This window comes from Primulina tabacum, chromosome 2 (genome assembly GCF_025594145.1).
Source record: "Primulina tabacum isolate GXHZ01 chromosome 2, ASM2559414v2, whole genome shotgun sequence".
Taxonomy (NCBI): domain Eukaryota; kingdom Viridiplantae; phylum Streptophyta; class Magnoliopsida; order Lamiales; family Gesneriaceae; genus Primulina; species Primulina tabacum.
Window position 1 is genome coordinate 17,169,033 of NC_134551.1, and position 13,825 is coordinate 17,182,857.

A 13,825-nucleotide genomic window follows, 5' to 3' on the forward strand; every position below is an offset into this window, starting at 1 on the left:
ATGATTTTATCTATACAACTTGCATGAATATACAGATAAAGTAAATGTCATAATTGGATAAATCGTAAAATTTTATTAAAATATAGATTGTTTTTACGTAAAAGTAAATAAAGCTCAAACGACAAGTTGACTCATTTGACACCTAATTTAACCTTTTTTTCATCCTGCTTTACACTTGAATTTTTAAAGATTAATGTTTTAACTTTTAAATAAGTCTTTCGTTTTGAAGTGTTGCAGAAGTTGTTGCAAAACAGGTCATATGAATGTGAAACTCTATCCAAGAAATCACCTGAATTTTATTCATATTTATCCTATACAAATTCAATCTTCTAAAAGACTCATAAAAAAACCCATAGTATGACGATCTCTTACATTTAGGCGATGTTTGCAACCTCTAAAATTATATTTGACATTCCACACCATACGGTGAATTATTAATAGAAACATCTCCAAAGCCTAAAATAAATGGCACAATATAAGAATTTCATATTACATCGCTTCAATCCAACTACAGCTAGGAAAATTTCTCAGTTTCCTTTTCTTCATCACCTTCTTTACCTTGAGAGCATTTTCCAACTTATTTGAATCCATATATAAACTAAACAACAGCACACTTCTTCCAGCACTCTTAGGTTCGAGCTTTGCCAATTGTTTCACAGCTATTTCCGCCATATCCACCCATCCATGTTGCCTACATGCTCCTAAAAAAGCCCCCCACACAAATAAATCAGGCTCAATAGGCATTGTCCGAATAAAACCATAGGCCTCAGAAATCATTCCTGCTTTTCCCAATAAATCCACCATGCAAGCATAATGCTCTAATCTTGGCATGATCCGATATTTTTCCTGCATCAGCTGGAATAAACTTTCCCCAAGATCCACCATCCCAGAATGAGCACAAGCCATAAGAACCGCAGTGAAAGTCAAGTGATCCAATTCTTTTTCTGCCACTCTCAGCATTTTCTTGAAAAGTTCAATTGCTTCATTGCAGTATCCATGATTTGCATACCCAAATATCATGGAGTTCCAGGCAACAGAATTCCGTTCAGACATCTTTAGAAACAATGATCTAGCTTCAGAAATCGACCCACTTTTAGCATACATGTCCACTAGTGCGCTTCTTACAAATAGGTTCCCTTCATATCCCATTACCACTGAGTGACAATGAATCGCCTTGCCATGCCCCAGATTTGCCATAGTAGCAGCAGCAGGCAATAGACCACTTATGGTGGCTGGTGTAGGGAGAATACCCGCTTCCAACATCAGCCGAAATGTAGCAAACGCCTCCTCGTTTCTAAAGTTTTGAACCAAACCGGAAATGACAGCAGTCCAGGTCACCACATCTGGCTTAATCCCATTGGCATCCATAATTTGGAATATTTTGTGAACCATAACGTTATCATTAGCTTGTGAGAACCCTGAGATCAATGTGTTCCATGTAACAATATCAGGTATAATTCTCAATAATTTCATCTCATCAATCAAGAACAATGCTTTTTCAGGGAAACCATTTTGAACATAACCTGAAACCATAGCATTCACAGCTACCAAATCCTTCTCCACCATGCCACGGAACACACTTCTGGCCCATTCAACCACCCCACATTTGGAATACATATCTATCAATGCACATGTTACAAATGCATCGACCTCAAACTTACTTTTCAAGACGACACAATGTAATTTTTCTCCGGTTCTATTATCACAAAGGTGCCCACATGCTTTCAGAACACTAGGAAGAACGATTCTGTCACACTTAAACCCTTCCCTCAGCATTTCTGCAAACACATGCATGACCTCCTGATAATAGCCATCTCTCGAATATGATCCTATGAGGGCAACCCAACCATGCACAACTGACCTTGGAATTCTGTCGAACACTTTCCGGGCAGTAGCTAACTGCTTGCACCGTGTGTAAAACGGTATGAGCTTGGAAGCAATGTTGGAGGAACGAAACGATCCATTGATTATCAGGTGGGCATGAAGTGATTTTCCTGGTTTCGAAGCTCGATTTTTGGTGTATATTTGAATTAAATTATCGTATGTAAAGGGAATGCGCATCTATGCGCAAAAGATACAATCGACGACTTTCATCCCATTAACAAATTAACTCACCACAGCAACTCCAACTGTCTCGTTTCATGATCAGCTGCTTCTCTTGAACTCGAAAATTCAATCTGAGCCGGGAAATTGAAATCCGCTGAAATTCAATTTCTCTTGTCCGGACCAGCGTTCTAAACGGTACTTGGCGCTCACTTTACTTTATTTTTTTAAAGAAAGAAATAACTCACTTTAGTTTCAAAGCGCTTAAACTTGATAATGAGATTATTTTTGTCTGTAGATTTGTAGGAGACAGTTAGTTATTACAATTTTAATATTTTTATGCTGTTTAGAATTTGAAAATCGATACGTTTAATCTTAAATTTATGGAGAATATATCATTTTATTTGATTTAAAATAATTAAAATTATAATAAAATCTAAATTTTTTTAAAATTTTTATCTGATAAACTTGACAACACGCTACGACGTGGTTCACACTCTTTAGAACATCGATCTTCATACTTACCTAAGAATTATTTTTTAATATTTTATCACAAAAAAATGTATATTGATTGTTTAGCAATTTATTTATAAACTTTTTTAGGCCTTTTATCATACTATCCTTTTATTTTAGTTGTTATCTAAAAAAATAAAAAAAAGAAGTAAAAAGGGGATAAGAGATGAGGTTCCTTGGATCCCACATTCAGCTGGTAGTTTTAAAGTTAATATTGCCGTTGCAGTTGAGCTTAACTTGTCAACATTCAACTGGGATGAATCGATGAATAATGTCAACATTCAACCGAGTGTCCTGTGCTCGCGCCACAACACTGAGCAAGCCGATACAGAAGAAACGCCATACGACATGGTGTACGATACATAAGTTGTTTTCCCAAAAGAGATCAATCAAGAAAGTGTTAGAATAATAAACACAGCTCGGACAATGATCCTCTATGAGCTATGGATTTAGACTTGGTGGAAGAAAAAACGGAGCCGAACGGACCTATCAGAAAAGGATGGCTCGGGCCTATAACAGAAAGGTTTGTCCACGATTGTTTGGAGTATGAGACTTGATGATGAGGAAAATTCAATGGCCAGGAGAAAAGGGAAAGTTGGATCCAAAGCATGAAGGGCCATTTAATTAAAATCATGGGGAAGGCGAGCATAGCAACATACTACTTGGAGGATGTGAAAGACAAAGAAGACCAAGCGACCTTGAAATGCTTGTCATCATAAAAAAAATGCTACTCTTGAGACGCTCGCCCACTAGTACTATTAGTCATACTACTTGGAGGATGTGAAAGAAAAGACCAAGCGACCGTGAAATGCTTGTCATCATAAAAAAAATGTCTTCATGAGAATCTCGCCCACTAGTACTGTTAGTCTTATTGTTTTGCTTATTCTTTGTTTGTTATCAAACTTTGTTTTATTAATATTATTAGTCCTATTAGTTTATTACTTAGTAAAACAATAATCTAACACCGTTTGGCAAATATACAAGTATAACTAGCTTGACACACAATAAGTTCAACTTTGCTTGGCAAATACATAAGCTCAATCAGCTTGACACGACTCAAGCCCAACATTGCTTGGAAAATACATAAGCCCGACTAATTCGGTGGTAGAGAATATCTCAGGTTCTCATGACAAATTTTTAATACGATTCGAGTAGGATCCCTGCTCGAGAATTGTGGGGACTCGGACGCTAATCATTTTCTTAATCATCTTTGGGATTTAATTATCAATTAAGATAAACAGGGTCTAAAAATTTTTCTTTTTTAAAATGTAAGTGCGGAACGTAATGGAGTTTAACTAATATACATCTTAGTATAAAAGTACAATAATGTACGACAATTATTCAAACTAGTCTAAGGTTCAACTACTAAATTTCAAGTATTAACCCAAGTCTACAATAAGTCCGGAATCACCACTCTAACTCATCTTCTCTCATCATCTTCTTGGCCCCGATCCTATGCCACCTGTTGTCATGCACACATAAAAAACAAGACAACAGCCGGATACTCCAGTGAGAATAAATCTCAGTATAAAACATGTATACATGCATATACACAATATAAATCATAAAGCATATTATCATGCATAAAATTCATAACAATATGTTTCATAGTCTAGGAAACCAAATCAAAATAAGCATGCAGTAACAATGGATTCCATAATCTCTGAAATCAAAATAAAATAAGCATGCAACTCAATTCAATTCATATCTTGACCCGACTCGACTCTAACTTTAGGAATCCCGGTGTGAATAAGACGTCACTGTCTGTCACCTACCCTCCCAATCGGGGTAACTGTACGTCTTATTTCTAGACTTCGGTCCTGTCTATATCGAATGTCTACAATCGGATTGAATCTGATCCGAAGCGTCGATACCACCGAACGTCTAGTTTAGCAAGTCTGCCAATGACTCTCTTATTTCAATGCTTGAATATAAATCTATAAACAAGACATAATCATAATCAAATATAAATAATAAATCTAGTATGTGATTTAGGGAAACTCCAACCAAGTCTGATTCGAGTCGTATCTCCCGAATTCACATGAATTATACCTTTGTCTTCTCGGTCTGACGAAGACGAAGTCTTGTATTTCAATATGTCCATAACCATTTCAAACTCTGAAAATCTGCATAATCTCATGCACATATATGCTGGAATTTCATAACAATTGTATATGACATCCGATAATCGATCCGTTTACGATTCTACGACGTCTATGATCTCAAGAACATATAATCACAAACATATCTGAATTTCCTCCACATATCAACTTCCAAACATGCTGAAAAGATATAGAAAGTATACCCTTTTGAAGCCCTTGTCAAGAGGAACAAGAATCTCAACTTGGATTAAAGTTTGGATGGCTAAATCTTGCACAAGCTCAATTCTAAAATGAAAGAAGCCTTTCACCTCTTTTTGGAATAACTCTCGGTTCTCTCCTCAGGAAATGAAGAAGAATAACTCAGCCCAAGTGGATATATATATATATATATATGCCATGTGTCAACCTAAGAATCAAGGGTGGCTTTCTCGCACAGGGCACCGCGGGTGCGCTTAAGCTTCGGCACCACTTTTCATTTTCCAACATTCAACGACCGCGGTTGCGGTGTCTTGTGGACCGCGGGTGCGGTCTTGCTTCGCATAAAATTTCCTACCCTACTGTCCATGCACCGCTGGTGCGGTACTTCTTCACCGCGGGTGCAGTGTCACTTCTGTAAATAATCTCCAACTCTCTGTCCATCAACCGCGGGTGCGGTCTTGTTCGTAGCACGGGTGCGGTCTAGACATTATGCAACCCTTCATAATCTCATTCAGTGCCTCTCATTATGTAGAACCCGTAAGTCAGTAGACGTATAAGCCATGCATAATTCTAGATTTTTAAATTTAATTGACTTCATTGCATGATTATTTTAAATGCATTTATTTGAAGTTAATTATTCATTATTTCAGTTCAGTAGTTTGATTTTTAGCATTTCAGTTATTTCAGTGAGGCCGGACTGGAGTTGGAGTTTTGAGATAGAATTTAAGATTTGAGAAATATTTCCAGAAGTTAATTTAGCTAGCAAGTAAGTTCATTTAAGTTAAAAAGAAGTTTAAGGAATTATTTAAGTTAGTTGAGGATTTTAATTTAATTATTGGAGGTGATTAAGAAATGAGCTCATTTAAGTTACTTAATTAAGGGGTTAGTTCACTAAATTAATTAAAGGATTAGTAAGGCTTTTAAGGGTTATTAAATTACTAGATAATCAATTTTCCCCCTACCATTTATCATGCATTTTCGGCCACACCCCTAGAAGAACAAACTAGGACTTGCCAACTCACCTTTGACCCATTCTTGGTTGATTAGCATGCTAATTCTTTTAGCTATTTTTCCACCTTAATTAATTAATACTAGACCACTATCCTAACCCTTGTTTGGCATGATAAAATCGGCCACTTTAGTCTAGAATCACCCAAGAGATCATTTGATAGCAATTCAAAATTTAAAATTCAAATTTGGGAAGACTTGGTCTTGATATGATCCTATTTTTGTGCACCCTTCTCCTCACCTTCATAACCATCACTCCCCCTCCACCTCCACCGAAAATAAGACCCCTTTTCAGTAGAAAAAAATGTGGATAACAGCTAGGGAGAAAGGGAGAAAAATCGAGAGCCAAGAAAGGTAGAGAAGCAAGCCACTCCGTCTCCTCCGCGCCGTCTCGTCTCTTCTTTTCGTTTTCTTTCGAAACGAAACCAGGCATGTCTAGATTTCTTTCAAACCTCAATCAAGTCATATTATCATTTATTTCAGTACATGATCATGTTGTAGCAAGCAAAAATCGAGATCCATGTCAAAATATTTTGGAAAACACATGCAGAATTTTCGACTTCCATTGACAAGCTTCACGTTTTTCTGAGTTTTGATGGTTTCAGGTATTGGATCGACTCCAGGCTCCCAAGGCGGCTTGTATACATGTAGTAGGATGCATTAGGACCATGTTGGTCCATTCAAACCAGCCCCATACTTGCTGGAAAACCGAAATGACAGCAAGTTCCCCATAAGTGCAGAAATGTGATTCGAAAATTCAGTTTGGATGTCAAGGAGGAAGGATCTGATCTTGGCTGCCCCAAGGGCCTTTAGCCATGGTTGGATCACTTCCCTAGCATGTCTAAGACGTGACTAAGTCGCCCTTTTGGTGGCTTGGTCCATGGCTCATCGGTTTTTAAATAATCAACAAGAACAGCCCCTTTCCCCATTCGGCCCTTCCATTTTTCAGCATATGGTTTCGTTTCTTTTGTTGCTTGGTGTGGATCTTGGTTGGCCTATGGCCCTTAGCCACGGTTCATATCATGCTCCTAGATGTCTAGATCGTGCCATGGTCAATCAAATGGCCACTGGAACGACGCAAGACATCGATCATAGCATAAACACTACACACGCACGCATTAGGGCCCTCGGTGAGAACTTTCGGGTGGTTGCTGGAATGAGGCAAATTGTGGCTGGCCTAGGGCCCTTAGCCATGGTTCAAATCATTCCTTGGGACGTTGTGGAGAGGCTTTGGTCGGTGGTTAAAGCCCCAATGGCCAAAAGTCTCGCAAACAACGCGATGCAAGCTAGGTCGCAGCTGCTGGAAATTACAGCAAGTTGCTGTGTCGGTTCAGAGGCTCGTTCGAGTTCTTGGTTGGCTTTTAGCCCATGGCCTTGGACTGGACAGTGCCTCATTGAGTTAGGAAGGTCATGTTTTCAACCGTTTGTCATTTGGATCATTTTTGAGGTCGTACGAGAATTTACGGTGCAATGTGCCAAATTAACTCTCGAAAGAGCGTTTTGTGTTTTGGCCTCCATTCCACCTAGATTTCGACCCTATCATTTTAGGAACATTATTTTATGATTTTTCAGCGTATTTTAATCATGACTATACGTCGGTTCAGTGTCGGTTCAGGATGGCTCGGAGTCATGATTAAATGCGAAGTCATTAGGCGTCATAGTCGCATCTTTTGAACATAAATTGCATAGTTGGTTAAGTTTAAGCTATTGCATATTTTTCATGGCACAGTTAGGTTGCAGCGAGCCTGGGAACGATCCAATCCAATCCAGTTGGTAAAATTACAGGAATTTTCATTATGCCAGTTAATTATTTTACGTGCATTAAACAGAAAATGATTATTTTTGAGATTTATGCGATATGGCTTGTGGTTCATTCACTATGTGGGAGTGTTATTTTTATACGTTCGCCAGTGACCGATCAGTTCAGTATGGTACCACCCGGTCGCCAGTGACCGGCCAGCTCAGTTCAGTTTCAGCCTCCCCGGTAGCCAGTTACCGATCAGTTCAGCTTAGTGCAGTGGCCACAGGCGTAAAACATAATCTCAACAGAAAATTTTACCAGATATTTCAGTACAGGCTCCAAGGAGCAAATATTTTTATAGTGATTTCCAGTTCAGTTATGCACGTATTATAATTGCTCAGTACAGATTATTTTCAGTATGCCTCAGGACAGGATATGTTAACTCATGCATATTTTAATTCAGATTTTTACTCGTTACCTGCGATTTATGCATGCTGAGTCTTTAGGCTCACTAGACTTGATTGTTGTAGGTACTGATGAGGCCAGGGCCGAGGGCGGGGACCAGTGAGCCAGCTTGGGTCGGCAGTAGTGGCACCCGAGGACCTCAGTGCAGCAGTTGTTATGTTTTTCCGCAAACAATTTTTATCAGTTGATGGATATTTTTAAATTGTGATTTTTGGAAAACCTTATTTTCTTCCGCTGCAATTATTTTGAAATATTGAACTTGTTTCACCAGTGATTTTATGAGCGAGGCCATTAAGTTCTTTAAAAAAAAAAAAAAATTTAATTTTCCGCAAATTTTCAAGCAAGTAGTTCGAGGGCCTTCGCACATTACATGTCATGCATACTCATATCTTCCGAATATCACATCAATGAAGACTAATAAATCTCGAGCCTTACATTTCTCCCCCTCTAAGAAATGATTTCGTCCTCGAAATCGCAAGCAATCAATTCAGACATATCAGAAGGAATGTATACAGAGTTTAAATCAAAAACTCATCTCAATGAATCCATTCTGATATCTTAATCTCATATCAGATTCTGTCTTTCAAGGAATATTTCTAATGCTCCGTCGACTTTACTGTATATGCAACAGTAGAATATTCTTCGTTCTAACTTTTCTTCCTTTCACGGATCTCTGATTCCAGACCGGAGTAGTCATTCAAGAAGCATAAAATCATAATACCACTCGAAATCATTTTAATCGAATCAATCGCAAAATACTGGCTATACAATATCCGTATATACCAATCAACAGCTCATACCAAATCAATATCATTCGCTGATATCAGATCTGTTTATCCCAGTCAAGGATATATTAAATCTTCGGCCCCAAATACCAATCGTTATCATCCGACGTTGGCGTATTAAGTCTGTCTGGTCTGAGCTATCTTCATTCTCTTCTGAATTAGCTACATTTTCTTTGTCATATCTCTGACCGTATCAGCTCCTATCTCAGGTATCTTCGAGATATTATTCTTATACCAAAGAAATATGCAGTACTCACTGTACAATATATCGTCTGTAACTATTTCATTATCCATCTGGTTATCTGATAACTATGATCGTACAATAATTCACACAGCGACAATATGTCATATCAACTGGTGCTAGCATCCAACACTGCCACTCCCTGGATATCTCTCAATATCCGGATAGTACACTCTGGCTATCTGTCAGTCGGTGGATAATATATGAATGAGTTCATGATATATTCTGCCACAATTACAAACTCAATCAAAATCCAAAATCTGATATAATCTACTCCCACATTCTGATCAATCTGACCATTTCTTTGACATCGATCTTTGTCATCTGGTCATGTTTGTACGTCATCTTGTACAAACTAATAAATATAGATTGAACAATCTGTCAATCACAATCATATCATATCACAATCTGGAAAGTATTATAGTGATCTCATTACGAAATTCATCGAATTATACTCCCCATGTCTAGTCAGAAATATACCAATTCTGTAATAACTCTTATGATTTCTATCTTTCTATCTTCATTTATTGGCGATTCAGACATTTCCGTACAAATTCTGCCAACATTTCAGTATAAATCTATCATAACTGATTTAATCTGTCTATATCAAAACTGTCTGTCCGAATATTATACATTCACAGTCACCAGAATGAAAACTGAATTCATTACTGTGCGCTTCTGACCCTATCTGTCATTTCAGATTCGAACTATTTGGTACAAACAAATCAGTTAATAATATAAATTAAAGAAAAATACCTACCTAGTATTCGGTTCTGACTATCGATATCAAATTCTGTTGTACAATTCTGAAACATTTGGCATCACAAGATAATCATTCTCATACAATAAAAATCACATATCTGTCACTCTGATCGATGTTCTGCTCTGATTATCGAAATTAAGTTCTGAACATTCTGATTAAATCTCTGAACTGCCGTAATTCTCGAATTCAGCTCTAATTCGGTTTGAATAATCTGTATCACATACTGACTCAGAATAACGGTACTATCAAATCAGATTCAAAATATCAATAATCTATACTGATCTAGTGAGTTTAGTAAACTCATAAAACGGCAATTTCTGGCAATATTGTCAATTCTGACTAATCAATTATGTCTTCACGTCATTCTGATCAACTGCTATATATCATCTGCAAATATAATATGCCCTTAAACAATACAAGCTGTCTCAACTACTGTTATAGAACAATAACAATACTCAAGCAGATACAAAACAATAATCGTATAAGATAATCTGCCAACTCAGACCAAAATAAATTTCTGACATTTCTGAAATTTCTGATCTTTCTGATAGCGGTATCATTCTCAGTCACTGATCATGATCTCAACTGTGTCAAAATCAATCAGTATACTAACTTCAGATATCACATACTCTGAATACAATCTGTTTCAAGCAGGATTCTTATCTGAATAATTTATGTATACAATAATCACAGTTCTCAGAATATTCAATACAATCTTCAATTATTCGATTCAATCAATCAGATGCTGCAATTATATCAAAATATCATAGATACAACAAGCATGAAATCATTAGAATATCTCTGAACATACTGAAACATGCCACAGAGAAACACTAAATCAAATGTAACTCCTGGCCGGTACTCTTCCACTGATCTTTCAATTCTTTCAACTTACTCTGTGTCATTCTGTACATTCAATATCATTCTGTACTGAATTCTAATAAAACAAACAGTACCTGATCTCATTTCAATTCTGAAGTCTATCTTTCAATCAGAAGCAAATCCGAAATCTCATCTGGAAAATATCAGCAACTCGTACATTATTGGCAAATCTGCCAATTCTAGGCTCGATTTCAGTGCGTCTACTGAATACATAAGGATGCCATCTGCTCCTTTCTGTAATAATCGAGTCATAGACAATCTAAATATCAAAGGAATTCTGAATCTAGAATCCTTACCGTAGAATTTCTACTCATCAGCCCTATCTGGTCTGAATCTTATATTTTTCTGGAAAGAATCTACAATAGTTCTGTACTTGTTCAGCATATTAATATCAATAATGCGGTCAAATCAGAAACACAAGTACATCATAATCCAACTCAATCTTATTCTCATCTTACTGTAGTATACGATATTTCACAGAAATCTCTGATATCAATTTTTCTTTCCCCGAAGGTACAAAAATTAATACTACAGCAATACAGACCCAACAGGTACCGTATATATCAATGCAACTCAGTCAAAGACAATCGTAAGAAATGCATTAATATATATCAATACATATGCAATATAATCATAAAAGAAAAATACCTGCCACTCTCTCATCAGGTGTGTCCTATGTCTGTTCCTCGGTCACTACCACCAGATGGTCCTGATCCCTGAAATCTTCGGGAAACTCTCTGTGGACAGACTCTTGCAAAATGTCCAGACTGTCGACAGATATGGCCACTACCAGTCACTCCCTGGCATTGCTCTGTGGAATGTCTCCCTCCGCAAATCCTGCAATACATTATAGTATAACTTGGGCTGGAACCACTGGAGCTAGTTGAACCGCTCAGTCCGCTCCCTAACTTCTTGAATGGCTTCTTTCGAGCTTTCAGCAAATCTTGCTTTCCACTCGTACTGCCGCGATCAAATCGGAGAGGGGATTGCTGTGTCTGGGGTTGCATCTCACACACCTTTTTTAGTTGTCTAATCAGACTCGCCTCCGCTCTATTCGCTTTACTCAAGGCATCAGCAAAATGATAAGGTCGCTGCATATTCATCAATGTAACTATCTCCGAGTTCAATCCTCTGATGAACTGATCCGCTACAGCTTCATCATTCCCAATTATATTAGGAGCAAAACGCAGTAGAGTAGAGAATTTAGCAACATATTCTTCAATATTCAGTTGACCTTGTCTCAAATTCTCAAACTCTGCTTTCTTGTCCTCTCGGTACTAAATTGAGAAAAATCTTCGATAAAATTCAGTTCTGAATATTTCCCACGAAATCACTGTACCTTTCTGTTCTAGCATTCTTTTACTTGTAATCCACCAACTCCTAGCAGCCTCTCGTAACTGGTTGGGCACCAATTTAATTCTCTGTTCATCTGAATACTTAAGCAAATCAAACAACAGTTCTATGTAATCTACCCAATTCTGACACTCTTCAGACATCTCAGTACCCCTCAAAATCGGCGGTTGAAATGACTGAAATTTCTTCAACTGTATTTCCATCTGAGTTTCTGATACATCTATCTGTTCAACCGAAGTACTGCCCCGTTCTGAAATTCTTCTAGGAAGCATATTTGATTACCAAAACCATTAGTAACCCAAATACTATAACCCTGTTCCATTCTTTCTCGGATCATCTTACTGCTGATCATGAATCAGATCTGATTCATACTCAATAATACATAATACCAACTCAAATCGGATAATCAGGTAAACATATATTTTAAAGCAGTAAATCATAGTATCATGCTAGCATACATAATGTAAATCAACATTAAAATAAATCTCATGCTAGCAATCACATGCAAGAAAAGAAAACTCAATCTACCCCGCTCATTCTCTTCTATCTCAGTCTAAAGGATCTATCGCTCTGATACCACCTGTTGTGGGGACCCGGACGCTAATCATTTTCTTAATCATCTTTGGGATTTAATTATCAATTAAGATAAACAGGGTCTAAAAATATTTCTTTTTTAAAATGAAAGTGCGGAACGTAATAGAATTTAACTAATATACATCTCAGCATAAAAGTACAATAATGTACGACAATTATTCAAACTAGTCTAAGGTTCAACTACTAAATTTCAAGTATTAACCCAAGTCTACAATAAGTCCGGAATCACCACTCTAACTCATCTTCTCTCATCATCTTCTTGACCCCGATCCTGTCCCACCTGTTGTCATGCACACATACAAAACAAGACAACAGCCGGATACTCCAGTGAGAATAAATCCCAGTATAAAACATGTACACATGCATATACACAATATAAATCATAAAGCATATTATCATGCATAAAATTCATAACAATAGGTTTCATAGTCTAGGAAACCAAATCAAAATAAGCATGCAGTAACAATGGATTCCATAATCTCTGAAATCAAAATAAAATAAGCATGCAACTCAATTCAATTCATATCTTGACTCGACTCGACTCTAACTCTAGGGATCCCGGTGTGAATAAGACGTCACTGTCTGTCACCTACCCTCCCAATCGGGGTAACTGTACGTCTTATTCCTAGACTTTGGTCCTGTCTGTATCGAATGTCTACAATCGGATTGAATCTGATCCGAAGCGTCAATACCACCGAACGTCTAGTTTAGCAAGTTTGACAATGACTCTCCTATTTCAATGCTTGAATATAAATCTATAAACAAGACATAATCATAATCAAATATAAATAATAAATCTAGTATGTGATTTAGGGAAACTCCAACCAAGTCTGATTCGAGTCGTATCTCCCGAATTCACATGAAATATACCTTTGTCTTCCCGGTCTGACGAAGACGAAGTCTTGTATTCCAATCTGTCCATAACCATTTCAAACTCTGAAAATCTGCATAATCTCATGCACATATATGCTGGAATTTCATAACAATTGTATATGACATCCGATAATCGATCCGTTTACGATTCTACGACGTCTATGATCTCAAGAACATATAATCACAAACATATCTGAATTTCCTCCACATATCAACTTCCAAACATGCTGAAAAGATATAGAAAGTATACCATTTTGAAGCCCT

At 37.2% G+C, this 13,825-nt stretch overlaps 1 protein-coding gene across 1 annotated transcript; it reads right to left on the reverse strand.

The window, feature by feature from the left end:
• Positions 1-286: 286 nt before the first annotated feature.
• LOC142530713 (pentatricopeptide repeat-containing protein At5g59600-like) lies at positions 287-2,314 on the reverse strand. The gene has a single exon (XM_075636528.1). It carries the CDS (start codon positions 2,059-2,061, stop codon positions 490-492), a length of 1,572 nt encoding a protein of 523 aa, XP_075492643.1. The 5' UTR covers positions 2,062-2,314; the 3' UTR covers positions 287-489.
• Positions 2,315-13,825: the final 11,511 nt, after the last annotated feature.

Coding starts and splice junctions, on each gene's coding strand:
- LOC142530713 (XM_075636528.1), bottom strand. CDS start 2,061: ATGCGCATTCCCTTTACATACGATAATTTAATTCAAATATACACCAAA.